This window comes from Marmota flaviventris, chromosome X (assembly GCF_047511675.1).
Source record: "Marmota flaviventris isolate mMarFla1 chromosome X, mMarFla1.hap1, whole genome shotgun sequence".
NCBI lineage: Eukaryota > Metazoa > Chordata > Mammalia > Rodentia > Sciuridae > Marmota > Marmota flaviventris.
Genome location: NC_092518.1, coordinates 7,640,053 through 7,659,850, shown reverse-complemented (window position 1 = coordinate 7,659,850; position 19,798 = coordinate 7,640,053). Strand labels below are relative to the sequence as shown.

The 19,798-nt window shown below is 38.4% G+C and overlaps 1 protein-coding gene across 2 annotated transcripts; it reads right to left on the bottom strand.

Annotated features, from left to right (window-relative positions):
- Positions 1-1,405: 1,405 nt before the first annotated feature.
- On the bottom strand, positions 1,406-18,528 carry Tlr8 (toll like receptor 8). 2 transcript variants are annotated; one of them, XM_071606040.1, is made up of 4 exons: positions 18,449-18,528; positions 17,275-17,474; positions 12,217-12,293; positions 1,406-8,963 (listed from the first exon to the last, which is right to left on the bottom strand). In XM_071606040.1, exon 4 carries the CDS (start codon positions 8,955-8,957, stop codon positions 5,844-5,846), a length of 3,114 nt encoding a protein of 1,037 aa, XP_071462141.1. In that variant the 5' UTR covers positions 8,958-8,963; positions 12,217-12,293; positions 17,275-17,474; positions 18,449-18,528; the 3' UTR covers positions 1,406-5,843. The 2 variants fall into 2 exon arrangements, with proteins under 2 accessions (XP_071462141.1, XP_071462142.1); XM_071606041.1 differs by having other exon boundaries at positions 17,275-17,413; positions 18,449-18,521.
- Between the last annotated feature and the right edge of the window lie 1,270 nt (positions 18,529-19,798).

Sequence of the window (19,798 nt, the reverse complement as noted above, 5' to 3'; positions counted from 1 at the left end):
GAGACCCAGACCAGTAGTAACTGCATTTGGAACAGTATAGATGAGAGTTGCATATAAACACCAGTGAACTTCTCATTTTCTCCCCCAAACTAGCCACTTTGGAGAAGAGAGAGATATAAGTCCTCTATGTTTTCCCCAAGTTTGAAGGTAAAATAGGCTGCTTTGTATAACCAGTAGAGATTGGATATAAACTTGGACTTTAAAAATATAGTATGTTTTTTTTCTTATGTATACAATGTACAGCCTGCAGAAGGGGTGCTACTGTCATACAGTGGATCAAAGCCAGAAAAGCTGCCAAACAGACTAAAATGCACAGGACAGCCCCTCTTCCAGTCCCCAACAAAAAATAACCTAGTTGAGCCAGGTGTGGTGGCACAATCCTGTAATCCTAGTGACTTGGAGGCTGAGGAAGGAGGATCACAAGTTCAAGGCCACCCTCAGCAACTTAGTGAGGCCCTGTGTCTAAATAAAAAACAAAAAAGGCTGGGGATGTGGCTCAGATAGTAAAGTGCCCCTGGATTCAAACCCTAGTACCAAAATAAATAAATACATATGTATTTTTAAAAAGGACTGAGGGTATAGCTCAGTAATAGAGTATATCTGGGTTCAGTTGCCAGTACTTAAAAAAAAATCTAGTTGAAAATGTCAACATGTCAAAGTTGAGAAGCCCTGCCCTAAAATATCTCATCACTACTTTACCTCTACGTCAAAAACTCATCAAAGCTCAAGACCATTTCTCCTTGGGTTTGTCTGTTTCTAAAACTGATTCTTCATGTTCTTCTAAATCTTTTAGGATAAAACCTTTAGTGTTACCTTGAACCCACTCAGTCTCCAAGGTGTGTGGATTTTTGTCCCAAAACATATTTCTGATTCGTGTCTTTTCCCCCAAAATTCTTACCAGTCTAGTCAAATACTACTCTCCATTATAGTCTTTCCAGGATTGTCTCAATATGATTTGTACTCCTGGAGTTCAGGAACCTTGGATTTTCCTCTTTGAGTCCTCCCTGGCCAGCACAGTGCCTGGTGAGTGGAATGTATAGGAAGATCTATTTGGGACTACATAGGGAAAAAGATTTCTGGAGGAATATAAACACAAATTTCCAACATTTCACCAAAAATGTATGCAAAATATTTAAATGTATTTTAGTGTGTATGTTTATTAAGGAAAATTTTCTTTTAATTAAACATTCTTCATAAAGAAGGACCAATATGCTGAAATGTATTTTAAATATTTTTTTTAATTAAAAAAAATTTTTAGTTGTTGATAGACCTTTATTTATTTTACATGGTGCTGAGAATTGAACCCAGTGCCTCACACATGCCAGGCAAGTGCGCTACCACTGAGCCACAAACCACAGCCATGAAATGCATTTTTTAAACATGTTTCATAGAAGAAGAATCAATATGCTGGAATACATTTTCAACTTTATTTTGAATATTGTACTCAATCATCTTTATTATTCCTCCTCTCCATCTCTTCATTTGATTATATAGCATGCAAATAATAATTTCCTAGAGTGGTCATAGGTATTTTGTGGGCTCTTTAGCTGTGAAGTAGTTTATTTTCTGTTCCTTCCTTGCTGATTGAGACTTTTCTATTCCAGTCTCTCTTGACTGTGTGCTTACTCATACCCTTCCCAACTCTTTTGACTTCTCTTCCAGACCACCTCACTTCCAACTGCAGCTCATATACTGACTTCTCTAAAAGACATTTAACCTCTCCCTGTAGGATAAGCAGGAATTAGCTAAGTAAAGTTTGGAGGAAGAGGTCCCTCGGGGCAGTACAGTGTGAGTAGGTGCCGAAATGGGAGTTGGGTGTGTTCTCAGCACAAACTAAGGACTAGAGGTGAGGATGCTTAGAGAGGAGGCTGGAGGGGCAGGAGAATGGAAGTCATAGAGGGCCTTGTGGTTTTATTCAGATTTAAAACTGAATTCAGAAAAAGCCATACCTTTTACAAGAATCACTCTAGCTGCTGGAACTAAATTGAATGGACTAAAGTAGATACCAGGAAACCAGTGAGAGATGCATGTGGCTTGGATAAGGGGTGTTGATGGAGATGGAGGTGGAGTATAGAAGGAAGAAGAATTTAGGAGGTCAGATCAAATGTATTTGATATATACTTGGCTGTGGGGGAAAGAAGGAAGCATCAACAATGAGCTCCGGGTATGAGCAACTGCATTTGGGGCTTTCATGAAAATACACACATGATTCTTCATCATCTTTGCATTTCTGGTGGCATCATCATGAGATAACCAGAGAGAGCTCTTCCAAAAATAGTCCAGATATAATCTCAAAGGAGGGAAAGACTGAGGACATGAGAGATGAGTCTTTTCTCTCTACTTCTAGAAATGTGTTCCACGTAAGAAATAAAAATGGCTCAGATTATTAAAAACTTTCCAATGGCAACATTCTACTATTACAAGTGAGTTTTTTTGGTTTTGTTTTTCTGACTATTAGCTGTTGGATTTTAAATCCCAGTCCCTGCCCTTTGCACACTGAAAGGACATGTGTAAAAACTGGTTTTCATTTCAAGTCATTGGCACAGGAAATCCTGAATTGTTCTCCTCAGATTCAAAACACAACTATCCCTTGCCTTGTTCTATCAAGAACACAACATGATTGTTCAGTAAGATATGGAGTTTTACCAATTCCCTCTTTTCATTAAAGCACTCACAGTCAGAAATGAAAACATGGAAATCATGGATACTATAGTGGCTTCAAGTTCAAATATAATGACATTGGAAATCTGACCATAACACTAAAATCACTTTATTAATAACCAACAAGGAAATCACCTTTATTCTTCCAACAATCATAAGTAACTCTTCCATTCACAAAGGAATTTTAAATTTCCATGGAGTTCTGAGTAATTTATAAAAAGAAAAGCCATGGAGGTTGTTATGAGTTAAACTATGTCACCCCCAAATTACAGGTTGAAGTTCTAACTGCTAGTACTTCAGAATGTGACCTCATTTGGAAATAGAGTGGTTGCAAATGTAATTAGTTAAGATGAAATCACAGTGGAGTAGGGTGGAGAAGAGGAGAGAGACATGGAGGGAGGACACCCCTTGTGACAACAGAGGCAGAGATTGGAGTGATACATCTTCAACCTAAAGAATGCAGTAGACTGTTTGTAAACACCAGAAGCTAGAAGAGGTGAGAAAGATCTTCCTTATAGATTTCAAAGGAAGCATGGCCCTGTGGACATCTTGATTTTAGACTTTCAGCTTCCAGACAATAAACTTCAGTTGTCTTAGACCACTGATATTGTGGCATCACTTTCATTAATTTTTGCTCTGTTAGCAGAATACTGCTAAAGTACATGAGCTTCACATAGATTCTTAATTATCAATGCTACTGAAAAAAATTGACATTTTAATTTTACTGAAATAATTAGAGACCATAAGAAAGAACCTCTAGCAGAAAACAAATTAATATGGTATCAACAGAGATGTTACAGTCTGACAGCTTGTATCCCCTTAAATTCATAAGTTGAAAACCTAACCCTCAATGTGATGGTTACCAGAGGTGGGGCCCTTGGGAGGTAATTATATCACTAGTGTAGAACCCTCATGAATGAAATTAATGTCGTTATATTAGATACCCCAGAGTGTTCTCTCACCTTCTGTGCACCATGTGAGGTTACAAGGTGAAGTCAGCAGTCTACAATCAAAAAGAGGACCTTCAGCAAACCCAACCATGCTGGCCCTCTGATCTTGGCTTTCCAAACTTCAGAACTAAGAGAAACAAATTTCTATAGTTTGTAAGTCACCCAGTCTTTGGCATTTTACTATAGTTGTCCAAACTGACTAAGCGGAGGGATGGCTCCAACTGCCCCCTTATCATTCTTGTCTGTTCAATGGAATTATTGGGCCTTTCATTTATTTTTTATTTTGTTATTCTATTTTATTTTTTGATGCAGGAGGTTGAACCTAGGAGTGTTTTCCCACTGAACTACAATGCCAGTCCCTTTTATTTTGATTTTGAGGGAAGGCCTCACTAAGTTGCTGAGGTTGGCCTCAAACTTGTGATCCTCCTGCTTCAGTCTCCCAAGTTGCTGGCATTGTAGGCATGCACCACCACAGATTCAACTCAATCTTGCCTTTTTAAATTTTTATCCCCAGGCCACAACAAGCACAGCCATAAATATCTCCCTAAAAACTTACCATGGCAACAAAATAGGGTTCAATATGACAAAATTAAATTCTCTTTGGCAAACTTGTGTTGATTTTTACTTTGTCCATATTAGATAACATCGTGACATACTGTTTGGGTCAATTGCTTAGACATACACATTTAAAGATAACTCATCCTGCAAGATTAACAAAGAGGCTATTATATTTTAGGAAGAATGATGCAATGGAGGTGATTCTTCTTTTCATGCTGAAGGCCCTTTATTTTCTTATGCTTAGTTAAGGTCCAGTTATTCTCAAGTAGATTTCATAAGCTGATTCAAGATTCATACTGGATTGAGGGTGCAATGACCTGCTGTGCAGGAACTATGGGGCTAGTAGTAGTGGTGAGGAAGCCAAATGGCTTTATTTGGGAAGATTATGTAAAGGGTACCAACAGACACCTGATTTTATATTTTCTGAGTCTGAAATTAAGAAAGAATTAATTTCTGTATTAATAATTATCTTAATATAAAAATGGCTTTTCCTTTGATTTCTACTGATGATATTTTTTTCCAAAAAGAATTCTCAAAAACCCAGCATAGGTGTCAATTTCTTTTATAGTATAGCTTAATTTCCCTATTATATACATATCATACACTTGTCTTGTAAAATGAAGAAAGTTTAATCATTCATCTTAAGATTTACAGCAGTGGGAAATTAACAAATACTCCAAAAGCTTTCAATGTAGATGCATACTTTTTTAAAAAAAATGGTTAAGAAATAAAAGATACTAAAAACCTATCCACTTCAGCCTTTACATGACATCTAAACCTTAAAAGTCAAACATTATAGCCAATATCTCTAAAAGTTATTGTAAAAGAAAGGCTAATTCAATCATAGCATAATATAACCATGTAGCCATAACATTTATGATCAGTCTAATCAGAAACATTAATTAACAGTGCCATAAGTTCTTATATATTAAAAAGCAGGTGTTGTAGGCTGATTGCTAAGAGGCCACAATGATACATACCTCCTGGCATTCACAGTATGACCAAGATGGCAGGCTGGATGGTAGTCCAGGGGAAACTGTTGATGATTGTCTAAGTCAACCACTGATCTGTCATAGACTGATTTCCACAGACTGAGGTGATCACAGTCCCACCAGTTCTGCTGTTTTCCCTGGACTTCAGTGGTCATTCCCATGAAGCTGGTGGGATCTGTGGTTGACTTTTAACAAATAGAATATGGTCCAAGTATTGGGGTATCATTTCCCTGAATAGATCACACATAATTTAATGTCATTTAATTACACATGATTTAATGTCGCTAGCAACCCCTCTCTCTTGCTGGCATTGATGAAACCAGCTGCTTTGTGAAAGAGGTCCACCTGGCAGGTACCTGAGAGCAGCATTTGGTCAATAGTCCAGAAGAAATTGAATCCTGAAAATGACCACATAGATGTGAGCTTGAAAGTGGGTCCCAATCCCAGAGATGTCTGTAGCCCTGGCCAATTCTTGGAATGCTGCCTCTGAGAGACCTTGTGACAAAGGACCCAGTTAGGCTGCATCTGGTCTCTTGACTTCCAGGGACTATGAGATCACAAACATGGATTGTTTTAAGCCTCTAGGTTGTGTGGTAACTTGTTACACAGTAATAGATACCTAAGAGAGAAGGGTCATTGCCTTGAATTTTTATTATGGTGTCAAAACATGGCTTAACATCAGTTAGTATTGCCTAATGGAATCAACATACAGATTATTATATCGTGAGTCATTTTCAGTTAAGACTACATTTTTCAGACTTTGCCAAAACAAGCCTTCTGCCTTGGGGTTGTCAGGCCACTGGAGGATGGAGCTCTTGCAGATCCGCCGTCGCAGTCGCAAGTACTGAGAATGCTGTAGCACTGGCTCTAGCAGGATAAATATAATCACATCCATGTTCTCATCCATTAGCCTCTGTAATGCCAAGTAGAAAGCTGTTTTAAAATTCCAGCTTTTGGCATATTTTTTGGTTAAAATGAATATCGTTTTCTTGCTCTGGTTTATGCTGAGCATGAGGTTATCAATGATGGCCAACCCCGGGTCCCAGTCCCTCTCCTGTAGACAAAGGAGAACATTTTTCCCTTCACTCTCTTCAAGGTGGTAGCGCAGCTCATTGATTACCCAATCAGTAACAGAGGCATCTTTGGTGTCATAAGAAATGTAAGCATCATAGAAAGTTTGGGATGTGGAAAGAGTCCTGTAACCTTTGATCTTTGCAACACACATATGGTAGATAAACCAGACATCCCAGTAGAACAGGTGGTGAGCCAGGGCAGCCAGCATAACCATGGTAGTGATAAAGAATGTGAAGAAAAAGAGTATGGCTGCAATGGTATCTGAAACACATGTTGTCAGCTCTAGGCTCATAATGCTCTTCCCTCTCTGGTCCCCAGGACTGGCACAAATGACATCTATCAATCTAGGAATTGTGACATTTGGATTTTCATCTATCCAACTTCGAAAATCTCCAATGTCACAGGTACAGTCAAAAGGGTTTCTGCCTAGTTCCAAAAGAGCTAAATTGGTAGTGGTCTTTGTCTGAAGTGTGGATTTGTTGATCATTTTTATCAAGTTGAAACTTAAATCGAGGTGCACCAGATGGCTGGCTTCGGAAAAAAAGCCAGAGGGAAGGTGGGCAATCTTGTTCCGGCTCAGCAGCAGTGTCTGAAGAGAAGGTGTAGATTTAGATAGGCTGTTAGGTAAAGAGGACAGCTCGTTTCCACTTAAGTCAAGCAAGAGGAGATATGGAAGCTTCTGGAGTAGTGTCCAGTTAAAGAAATTTAACAGATTATTATTTATGTACAGTTCAGTGAGATTGTCTGGCAAGTTAAGGAATGCTTCATTTGGGATATTCTGGAGGTTATTAGAAGACAGGTGCAGCCGAGTCAGGTTCCTGAGACATTTAAAAATGGACCAGTACCTGTTGTCTTTGGTGTTCCACAAAAGGTCAAGGCGGTTTCCAGTGAAAACTAATTCCTTCAGGGACATGCTCTTCAGTTCCTTCTCCTCTGTTAAAGTATAAATGCTGTTGTAGCTCAGGTTCAAAACTTTGAGCTGTGTCAAATTTTGGATAAATCCTAGACGATGTGTTACCCCTGCTATTTTGAAATAGTGTGCATTATAGCTGAGATCTAGAACTTCCAGGTGGGACAGTTCACGGAGAGCATTGTTATCATCAAAGTCTAGTCTATTGTTGGTCAAATCCAAGTATTTGACCTGAGGCACAGCTAAAAATTCAGTTCCATTAAATACTTGGCCATTGCCATTGGCAGAGAGATTTAAACAGGCAATGTCACTGAAACCTTTGAATTGGTTTTTACCAATAAAGAAAATACTGTTTAAACTTAAATCCAAGGCTTTGCCATAACCAGTACATTGCGGCTTCATTAGAGAATTGGTGTTATGATAAAAATTTGAATGTGGGTCAAACTTGGCATCCATGGAGCGTCGTTTAATGGTATGACTTTGCAAAGAGGAACCATTTGTAGGAGTTTGCCTGATATCACTTACCAATGGTGATATTCTGTTTTCTGACAAGTAAATAATTTCCAGTTTGGGGAATCTTTGGAAAAGGGTAAAATCAATTTGCTTAATAAAGTTAATCCCCAAGTTGATAGTTCGAAGTTGTGGTAGAACCATTAGAGGTCGGAAATCTTCTTCTCTGAGTGTCTGGAACACATAACCTCTTAAATGCAGTGCCTTGAGAGACTGAAGTTTAGAGAAGTTTTTGGAAAGAGTAATATATTGTGAATATTCTGTCTTTACATAGTTAAAAGATAAATCGAGTATTTTTAAATTGGGCAGCTTTGTTAAAAATTCCCCAGAGGCCATTTCTTGCACTAAATAGTTGAATTCGAGATGCAACACTTTCAGGTAGTGCATATTGTCAAACCAGGTGGAAGGAACCTTCCGGAGGGAAGTGCTAGAGAGGTTTAGGTAGAGAAGCTGGGTCAGATTTTGAAAAGCAAGAGGATGTATCTCAATTGCGGCATTTCCATCACAAGGTGTACAAGGAAAAGGTGCATTGAAACATCTTGGACAGTTCCCACTTAAATCTAGTAATCTTAAATTTACCAATCCCTTGAAGTCTTCTTGACCTATAGTTTTGATCTTGGTGTTACTCAGATAAAGTTTTCGAAGGGAGTTGGGTAGTTTGGGTGGCACATGGATAAGAGTGTTGAAAGACAGTGACAGCACCTTCAAGTTTGTAAGGGATTCAAATGTCCCATCTTCAATGTAAAATGTTTCACTACAAACAAAATAGCAGTTCCAGCCCAAATAGAGACTTTCCAAGTTCATAAGTCCCAAAGTGTCATTCTTAGTTATTGAAATTATATTGTTTTGAATTAAACTAAGTTCTCTCAAAGACTCTGGCAAACCAGAGGGTATTCTCTCTAACTGGTTGTCTTCAAGCAGTAGCTCCTGTAGGTTTTTTAGATTGAGGAATGCTCCATCTGTAATATTCATGCCATTTTTATTCATATCAGGATTTTTATTATAGTGCTCTTGATTGGCATTGTGGTTTAGATTTATTTTAGTGACATATGGAAGCTCTGGAAACGATTCATTTGTTATGTGTGTGATGAAATTATCAGACAGGTCGAGTTCTGTCACATATTTGCCCACTGTTTGAGGAACTTCTTGCAGTTGACGGCTGTCACATTCTGCAATAATTGAGTTATTTTGCCTTTTCTCATCACAAGGATAGCTCCTGGAGTAATTCGATTCAGCAAAGAACTCACAGGAATCAGAGATAAGCAGGAAAAGGCAGATCAGAATCGAAGACCAGAAGGACATCTTTTCCTAAAGGAAAAATCAAAAGTAGAAACACAATTTTAGAATAGCAACATTTGCTGGGCATTTCATCATGAAATTAATAATTCTTCCTCACACTCGTATGAGTTTGAACTGGAAGTTCTCTTAAAAGTTAAATAAATTGCCTTAAATGAGGTTCCAAATGATTTTACTTGTTTACCGTGTTCAGCTTCAGGGTACTAAAAGCAGTTGAAAATAAAGTTATATGAGATTAAGGCAGTGAGAAGTTTTTGCAGATGCAATTATCAAGATGCCCCACTACCATATTGAGTCTCAGCTGAATCATGGCTCTGGTTCATATTAAGGCTATAGCATAGCACCTGTGTATTTATAGCATCAACCTGTTGACACAACTCTTGATGAAAATTTTCCAGCCTCAAAGGAGTGATCAGATCCAGTTTCTAATGTGATATCACCTAAGATACTCAAGACAGTATCATTGCCAACAATATCTCTTACTGGCATTTCCCACTATTTTTCCATACCTCTCTGATGATGATACACATCAAGTTCTCTTATCTCCACACAGGACTGGAAAGTGTACATCTTTGTGTGAGCACATGTGTGTGTGTGGGGGGGGGGGCTGGGGATTGAACTCACCAGGGCCTTGCACATGTGAGGCAAGAACTCTACCAACTGAGCTATATCCCCAGCCCAAAAGTGTACATCTTATGCTGATAAAAATAACAAAACAAAGTGCTAAAAACTTCCTCACCCATGTTAAGGCTCACAGGAGCACAATGAGGTAGGTTTCATTTATTATCCATATTCTGCAGATGAAGAAACAAACTCTGAGACTTAAATAACTTTCAGAAGGATGATACATTGTAGTACTGGGACTTGAGCCACTCTGATTCCCAAGTAGGTTTTTTGTTTGTTTGCCACAACTAGCCATCATGCTGCATGATTTTCTTTCGAAATCCTTATGCCATAACGGCCTCAAGTGTAAATAGCACTCAAAAAATGTTAATGGAACAACTACTACTCATATGTCCCTTTTCATGCAAATGGTGACATCAACAGCTATTTGCTAATTTTGAAACTTCTGGAAGACATGGTGCTTTATGCTTTCATGCATCTTCTGCAACACTCAGTAGAGTGCCTCAATGTTTGTGCACATTTCTTAAGATAGAAGAGCTGGAAGTATTACTTTTGGTAACTATTTGCAATGAGCAGATTAATGTGGTTTCATCAGAGGTTATGCTTAAGAGTACTCTAAAAATCTTATTTCACTGGACCTAGAGACCAACTTTACCAAAGTAGAATTTTCACTAAAGCCCAACTCAAGACTGTCTTTATTATGAGTTAAACCCAAAGTTCCTTCTTGTGAAATTCTCCTACAATTTAGGGTTGATGCAATAACACCCTTATACCCTGACTAGGTTACAAAAGATTTTTGATGTGGATGTTGATTATTCTGAGGGTCAATAATTACTGCCCACTTCAAACAGTCAAGGAAAAGCCAGCTCCTTATGAGATGAAAATTGAAATGAAGCAGAACTCTCAGATATTTCCAGACACATGAAGTTATTTTTCAAATACAGCAATATTGAGGTCAAAAGAATGTTTCAGTCAAAGGTAACAGCATATGCAAAGGCCCTGAGTATATCCCAGTGAGTTCCCTATGCGGTGCCTTTAGAGCAACCCTGGGATGGAAATCAAGGGAGTTGTAACATTGGCTGAGACAAAGTACATCAGGTTTCAAGTTTGAGAAGTTGGCTGAAGCTTGCATAGAACTGCTTACAACAGCAGAGTCCAGAGTAAGAGGAAGGACCAAGAGGATTGGGGTGGCACATAGCAGGGAACTAACAGATAATATTGCTGAGGTTCTCAGTATTTCCATATTGCCCCATTCAATGGTCATTTTCCAACCCTCATCTTAGCAAGCATATAAATGTAAAGGACTCAAAGGAAGCCAGGGATTTAAGACAAGAGGAGTGGATTCAAAACAATTATGTTTTTAGCCAGTTGTGGTGTGCACATCTGTAATCCCAGTGACTCAGGAGGCTGAGTCAGGAGAATCACAAGTTTGAGGTCAAACTCAGCAACTTAGAGAGACCCTGTCTCAAAATAAAAACCAAAGAAAGGACTAGAGACATAGCTCAGTGGTAAAGAACCTTGAATTAAATCCCTAGTACCAAATGTAAAAAATTATTTATTTAAATTTACAACTAAAAGTTGTATATATTTCTGATATATAGCAGGACATTTTGAAATATGTATATTGCTATGGTGGAATACCATGTAGCAATTACAAAGGATAAGACAATTCTATGTTTATTCACTAATTTAACAAACATTTATTAAATGTAAATTTTATTTCAGGATCTTTTTCATGCTAGAGATGCAGCAAATAACAAAACAAGTGAAAATGCCTGTCAATTTGGAATGGATGTTGAAAGATAGAATGTTCAATAGTGGAAAGTACCATGGATAAAAATTAAGATGGGAAAGAGGATGGTTATTAAAATGCCCCTCAATTGGACTTGTCTATTGTTTTTGTCAAAATCAGACTGGGGTCATGGGTTTAGGGGAGGAATATCATACTGGTGAAGTGCTCTCCTGTCTCAAGAATACATGCTATCAACCTGGCTTTCCCTGTTGATGTAGACCTTTATCATCAGACTGAGTTAATGTTTTTCAGATCCCTATTACAACTTTTGTCTATAAATTAATAAAACATTAGTTTTTAAAGAGGTCTATGGGGAACATGTCAGGGTAAGGACAGATTCCTGACCCTTCCCTTTGTCTGATAAAAATAGTACCACTGGTAGGTGAGACATCTTTAGGTGAATACTTCAGGGAGTCCAGAGGGCAGGGCAATTCTGTGTGGCCTCCCTAGCCTCTAAGTAAAGTCTCCACATTTAATTTCAAATATAATTCTCTGATACAAATCAGAACAATTGAGGAGAAAAACCTCTAGGGGCCGCTAGAGACCAAGAAAGGAGCCTTTTGAGATTCATGCAAAGTTTTCAGGATGAAAATAACCTCCCAGAGAGTTGGAAGTAACTTAAATTATGGGCCATGGAAATCAATAGAACACTCCACAAGAGATTTCTGAGTGAATAGCTTGAGGTTTCTAGTGTCACTCTTCCAAAAAAGATGACTGAGGTAAGAACATTAGTTGACAAACACCAATAACATGTACACTCATGGACAAGTACATGAATGGCAACAATGGAAAATAGTGAGCAGGTAACTAGCCAAGAAGTTGAGGAGAGCTGGGTTTGATGGCACACACCTGTAATCCCAGCCACTACAGAGGATGAGGCAGGAGGATCTTGAGTTCAAGGCCAGCTTCAGCAACTTAGCGAGACCCTGTTTCAAAAAATAAAAATAAAAAGAGTTTGGGGATGTGGCTCAGTAGTTAACCACCCCTGTGTTCAAACTCCAGTACTAAAAAAAAAAGAAGAAGAAGAAGAAGAAGTTAAGGAGAAATCACTGCTTGTTCAAGCCTTCACATTCCATTCCATTAAGGACCATGGAGTTGGTAGTGCTCATTTTCCTAGGTGCTCAGATGAAATCCAGGGGAGCACCATGTAACAATGCCCAGTAGAGTGAACCCCAGCTCATAACATCCATGTGGATCCTAGAGAGAGCAGAGCCCAAAGAGCCAGCAAGAGCTGTATTTCCTCAGCCAAGTTCTTCGTTTTGGCCACACCTATGCCTCCGACTACCAAAAGTCTCAGGTCCAAAAGGATATCAGTGGGAATCTGATCCCAGATGAAGTGAGAATTCACTCTTTCCCCCCTCCAGTGCTGGGGATGGAACACAGAGCCTCATACATGTTAGATTGGTGTTCTACCACTGAGCTACACCCCTAGCCTCAAAATTTGCTGTCCCTGTGGTATAACTAATAAATAAAAACCACCCAGCCTGGGAAAAGTGAAATGGAAACTATGCAAAGACAATAGAGAAAAAACTGCAACTATGCAAATAGAGAGAGAGAGAGAGAGAGGCTTCCAGCCAGCTTCCATTGGTTGAATATGGCAGCTGAATGCTCCCATTAAACCAAAAGTAAAGGAATAGAACCTACAAAGCAAAGAAAGCTGAAAGGAGACACCAGCAGTGTTTAAATATGTAAGAAGGTTAGGAAAATGGAAAGGAGACAGATGAGTAGTACATGACAGAGCAGACCAGAGAAGGCTAAAGTCTTTGGGCCAAGCTGAGAAAAGTCAATTTACCCCACAGAACCTTGGGAAGATGCAAGACCTGGAGGCAGCAGGCACCTTGGAGGTGACATGCCAGCTGGGGCTGAATGATGTCATAGTCTGTGTATGGAGCCCAATAGCCCTGCCTCAGCTCTGGGAACTCTGATATCTGTTGTCATCTGAACATTCCACTCCAGCATCCGAGACAGAAGATCAGAGGATCTCGCTTTGGGACAACAGAAAATCACAGTAGCAGGGCCAGGGTGAGGCAAAACATAGGGGAGCATTGAAAAACTTGATGATCAAGATGAATAGTCTTGGGCTGGGGATGTGGCTCAAGCGGTAGCACGGTAGCACGCTCACCTGGCATGCATGCCGCCCAGGTTCCATCCTCAGCACCACATACAAACAAAGATGTTGTGTCCGCCAAAAACTAAAAAAATAACTAAATATTAAAAAAAGATGAATAGTCTTTAAAAGAATGAAAATCTATAATGAACAAAAGATACATATTTTTTAAAAAGAGAGGACCTGACCCTGTACTTGCAAGACACTGCTTCGATTGCTCTCCCTCTGTCTGGCTCTTGTTCCAATAAAAATCTGTTTACTAAAATAAGTATGCATTCTGCGATTTTTTTAAAAAATATAGCATTAAAATATCATTAATCTTTTTTTGAAATGTAAAATTACTTATTCACATGTGTTTCATAAAAATGTAAGACACGTTTAAAAGTTTTTCAGAACCAAATGTTGTTTCAGTTCCATTACTCAGCTTTTTGGCTCACTTGTCTCTCCCTTAAATTTTGCACCTAAAATGAGTGCTTCGCTCTCTTCCTCTAGTCCTGGCCCTACATGGTAGCAGATGTCTCCAGATTACATTAGGCACAGCCTGATCAACAAGTGGACTCACAACCCTTATCCATGGTAAGCCTCATCAGGTGGGAGGCCCTGTTCTTACAACTGGAGCTTTAATCAACACTTTATTGGACCACCACTGCTATGAAATGGGCGGCACCAGGCACGAGCATGAAAAACAAAGATGGAAAGAGGCAAAAAGAAAACAATCAGAAGAGAAGCAGTTGGTGGAAGTAGGCCTTCTGACCCCAGGAGGGTGGTTTATTATTTCTTTTTTTTCTTTTTCTTTTCCTTTTTTTTTTTTTTTTTGGTACTGGGGATTGAACTCAGGGGCACTCAACCACTGAGCCACATCCTTAGCCCTGTTTCATATTTTATTTAGAGACAGGGTCTCACTGAGTTGCTTAATACCTCACTGTTGCTGAGACTGGCTTTGAACTTGTGATCTTCCTGTCTCAACCTCCCAAGCTGCTGGGATTACAAGCATGTGCCACTGTACCCAACTTGGCTTATTTTCTTAATACTATTTTTAACAGATTTTCAATCTCCTCTCTGCAATCGTGAAATCTTTAAAGGTCTGAGCACCACAAAAATTTTTCCTCCCATAATTTATTTGGCAGCAAAACCTGATCTGGCTGGGCATTGTGGCACACAACTGTATTTCCAGCAGCTTCGGAGGCTGAGGCAGTAGCACTGCAAAGCTCAAGGCAAGCCTCAGTAACTTAGTAAATAAATAAAAACTAGAAAATTCTGGGTATGTGATTCAGTGATAAAGCACCCCTGTGTTCAATCATCAGTACCCCCATAAAATGTTTAAGAAAATAAGATTGTTTGATGGAACACACTGGTGGACAAATTAAACCTACAAGAAAAGCCTTGTATACTGGCCATATCCATGAACACACTGCATGGAACTCCCTAGAGAGGATGACTAGGCCTGTGTGATTCACATATTTCAAAACAGAACCCATTTCTTTTTTTTTAAAGAATATGAATCATGAAAAAAAAATACCTGCTAACTTCTCTTCTCTCTGACATATAGAGTTGTTGCTACTGAGGAAGTGGTTTCACAGTGTTTTTTTTTTCCCTGTTTCCTGTACATCATCTGTCTTTGGTTGGGTCCATGGTCTACAACCCACCAATTCTCTCCTTCAGGTTCTGAAGGAACCAAGTAACACAAGGATAACAACCACTGTCAGTCCTAACCCAAATATTACATTTCAAATTGGACCCCATAGGACACTTAACATACATTTTAAAGACATCAGAGCAGTTTGAATAGCAGTTCAAAAAGTGTCCCTTATCTGAGGACTTGCTCCCTGAGGGTCAAAGTAAGCTGAGGGGCCATTCCCAGAACCCACCCTGAGGAGGGCCTTAGGTGGGGCAGAGACTAGGTGTGTGGACACAAAAGAAGCAGCACCCCCAGGTGAGACTGAAATAAATCTTACACAATCCACAGTGAATGGTAGGAGGGACCTAGTGCTACCTCCTGGATTATGCCATTTAAAAAAAAAATCTTGTCATAGCCCTTTGTAGGTTGCAGGCAGCAGCCATTTTGCAAAAAATGATTCCTTCCTTCTTCCTTCAAAGGCTTTCTTCAGGATTAGCTGGATTTCTCTTTGCCAGGGTATTATTTTCCTCAGACCATCTCCCTAGGTATACTTGTCTCTAGAGATGGTCCTACTGCTGGTGATGCAGACAGGATTTTATCATGCTACATGAAATTTACAATTAATAGTACATACTTTATTTTATCAATTCCAAATTTTATGGATTCACAAACAGCTTAGGAAGACAAAAGAAAATGTGACATTAAATATATCCATTATGGAAGAGATGGATCCTGATTTCACATACATAAAATATGAAAAATTATGCCATTTGCATCCCAGGAATATGGTAGGGAGTATAGTGGAGGGCTTTATCATGAGGCAAACATTGGGGAAAGTGCAAGTCATGCATTTTCTCATTCAATCCTTAAAAATCAATGAGGTGTGTGGTATCATAAGCCCCTACTTCACAGACATGGAAAGGGAGACTCAGAGAGGTTAATTTACCCAAAGTCACTCAGGTAGCAGAGCTTAAATCAAGCCTAGATCTACCTGAGTACTTAATGAATCAGGAACACTGGAATTGAGGGGCTAGTTTGAAGTGATCTGGTTTAAATTGTCAGTAGAGATATCACAGTCATATCTAGAATCTACAGGATTAAAAAGCTGGGCAGATTTTCCACCTTTCCTTTCTGCACTGATCAGGCTACCAGAGAGAACTTCCAGATTCTCACACATTCTGCAGAAGAACAGTAAATCCACTGATTTTATAGGTATGCACCAACTAGCAGCCATTTGTAACAATTTGTAAAGACAATACAGCTTGTATCTGCTAATGCCTATGTGGAATCACAGGTATGCATTTAAATTTACTCTGTCTTTACAGGTCTTGAATGGTCATCAATTGGAGCCAAGAGTTTAAAAATAACAAGTTCTTCAATTCCATTCAATAATTCATTTGAACTCAAAAGACAATCTTTTGAAAGGCACTCCCTGCCCCCAATGAACCTTTTAGACAACACTAAAATGCCCTTACAAATATTGTCCAACCCAATTTCAAAGACAACCATGGATCACAACCTCTTCCCCTCAAAGACACACCATGATCCTCTGTGAATCTAAGGTTTCCCATAGGACTGCCTCCTCTCTTATCAACTCTCCAGTTTTTAGAATTATTACATGAAAGGAGGAAAAGGTATGCTTGAAGGAAGAGAATGAACTCTATCAATTGCCCTCACCCTTATTCACAGTTTCAGCTTGTAAGATTAGTATGCCCAGAACTTTTATTTTGCTTTCTGAAATCAAACCAAGGTGGTTCTGTAATGAAAAGACCAAAAACTTCCTGGGGTTCTTCACTTTGGCTGCACACTGGAGATGACTGTGAATTTTAAAAGCTACAAATGCATAGACCCACCCTCAGAGATTCTGATTTTGTATGTCTGAGGTTCACCCTCAGCAGCAGGCCTTTGTAAAGTTCTCTGTGATTCTAAAATGTAGCATAAAGGTCCTTGACCTCCATGTACCATCAGAGGGAGCAAGATAGGCATTTTCCCAAGTTTAATTTGATTCTATTATTATTCCATATTTTGCTTTCTTATGATACAATTATATTGATCATCATAGTAACTTATCAAATAGAAATGGGATGATTTCAACTGCAATTTCATATCTGTCATTGGCTGACTTGGGCCACTACAGTCATTTTGTAAAGTGTAATAAAATTTTAGTGCAAAATTAATTCACCTTTAAGATCCATAATGGGCCAGGCACCGTGGCGCACACCTGTAATCCAGCAGCTCAGGAGGTGGAGGCAGGAGGATCATGAGTTCAAAGCCAGCCTCAGCAAAAGTGAGGTGCTAAGCAGTTCAATAAGACCCTGTCTCTAAAATACAAATTAAGGCTGGGGATTTGGCTCAGTGGTTGAGCACTCCTGAGTTCAATCCCTGGTACCAAAAAAAAAAAAAAAAAAAAAAAATCCATTATGGATGTTGAGAATAAACATTAACTTCAAGAAGACTTAAATATACATCAAATTGTTGAAAAATTGTTGCAAAACTCCAAGGACATAAATAAGCACTAAATGATAGAGAAAAAAGCATGTGGTAAATTTTGAATGAAGTTCTCTTGAAATCAGGTTCAATTGCTCTTAAATTTCATTAAATTTTCTATATCATCTTACAAGACTACTAAAGTTTTTCAATCTGAGAGTTTTTTTTTTTTAAAAACTCTATAATTTATTTATTCATGTGGTGGTGAAGATCAAACCCAGTGCCTCACAGGTGCTAGGCAAGCACTCTACCACTGAGCTACAAGCCAGGCCCTTAATCTGAGAGTTTTTGATAATACAAAACAGTATTATAGTTTTGATAATACACAAACTATGACTAGACACTGTAGAATAATAATTCTAGAAGTAGTAATGTTACTTTAAAACTTTGAACAAGAAAAGTAGCCATTAATATTGAACTTTAAGATTTTAGTAATTATATTAAGCACAGCTTCACTAGGCCTCTAGAAACTGATCCACACATGTGAAGGGAGTTTGTCTTTTTCTATAATATAGCAAGATAAAAATTTTTCTCTCCCTCTCTGACTCTTTTGTTCTAGAAGAGAATGTTGGCAGAAAGTAATATTCCAGTTCAATTTCTATCTTGGAATTGTCTTGTTTTCTTGTTCAAAACAATAAGATTATCACTGCATTCAACTTTCTGCATTACTCTTTAATTACTTTATATTAACATCCATACAAATTAAAGCCTTTTTGCCTCCATTCAGGGTTGTTATAATATTTTACCTTTTTATACTTATAAACAATCTATTACTTTCTGCGTTCCTATGAATAACCACCAACCCAGATCTCTGTGACAGAAATTCTATTTTGTTGGAAAGCTTTCATAAAATAATAGGCATGGTTTACCCCTTTTTGTTGATGCCTCTTCTAGTTTCTCACTCCACAACTTGAAGCAGCATCAGCTGGTTTCCTCTGTGCACTAGGCGTATGAAGAGAAGAAACTGGCTCACTTCCTGAAATGGCTCACTTTACCATCAGCAGAACAGAACATGTGGTTTGCAGAAGTTTATGTGGGAAGAAGGGAACTAGTGATTTCTTAACTCTTGCTAAATCATTTATTGACTGTGCTTTAAAATTTGGAAACTGAAATTGGGGAAAAAGTCATTTATAAAATTATATAAATAGAACCCAAATCAGATATAAACAGCACATTTTTTGTGAGTTGGTGTATATGTGTGTGTGTGCATGTATAGATGGGGAGTGGCTCAGAAGATCCTCACCCAAATGGTAATATAATTTTTTCTGGAGAGCAGATTTGGGGGAAAATGAGGGTGAGAAAATGGGAGAACTTTTTCATTGTAGTGAGAAAATTTTAGTTTTTTTTTTTTTTTTTTTTTTTTTGGTAGTGCTAAAATCATGACCACAAACAGAGCATGGTATTGCATGCCTGTAATCTTACAGGCTTAGGAGGCTGAGGCAGGAGGACCACAAATTCAAAGCCAGCCTCAACAACTTAGCAAAGTCCTAAGCAACTTAGTGAGACCTTGTCTCGAAATTTAAAAATAATAATAAAATAAAAAGGGTTGAGAATGTAGCTCAGTGGTTAATGCCTCCAGGTTCAATCCCTGGTACCAAAAACAAACAAACAAAAAATCAACCAACTTTATACTGAATTTATAAACTCATCTTTTGATGTGTAACTCACAGATGTAAGTATATAACCCAAGTATGGCTTCACCTTTCTTCCACATATTTACAAGACAGCACACAACACAGGTGGGTGTGGGTAACCCACCAGGCTATGGCTGCAAAGAGAGTCTTTCCCTTGAGTGACCTTGTACTTCCAGCACCTGGCATATAGTAAAAGTTCAATAATTATTCATTGAATGAATAAGTGAGTGAAGGGTTGATGAACTTTTATGAGGCTGAAGAATCTACTTTTCTTGATCTGGTCTGATAAGTGAATTTGACTTAAGACCCAGGGCCTCAGGTTTAATCAAGAACAGAAGTCAGCAAGCTGCAATGTTTGAGCCAACTCTGATCCACAAGTGAAAAAGAAATTTTATAGATGAACAATTGGCAATTGATCTGATGAAAAGGAACACTAAACTCCAATTAATTAAAATGTTGTCTCCTTCAAAAGTAATTCTATTCTTCCTGTTACTGGACACATACTAAAAGACTGCCTTCAATTATTTTTATTATATTTTAAATTTTTTAAATTAAGGAACTAAATTTGCTTTTCTGTTACTATGT

Coding starts and splice junctions, on each gene's coding strand:
- Tlr8 (XM_071606040.1), bottom strand. CDS start 8,957: ATGTCCTTCTGGTCTTCGATTCTGATCTGCCTTTTCCTGCTTATCTCT.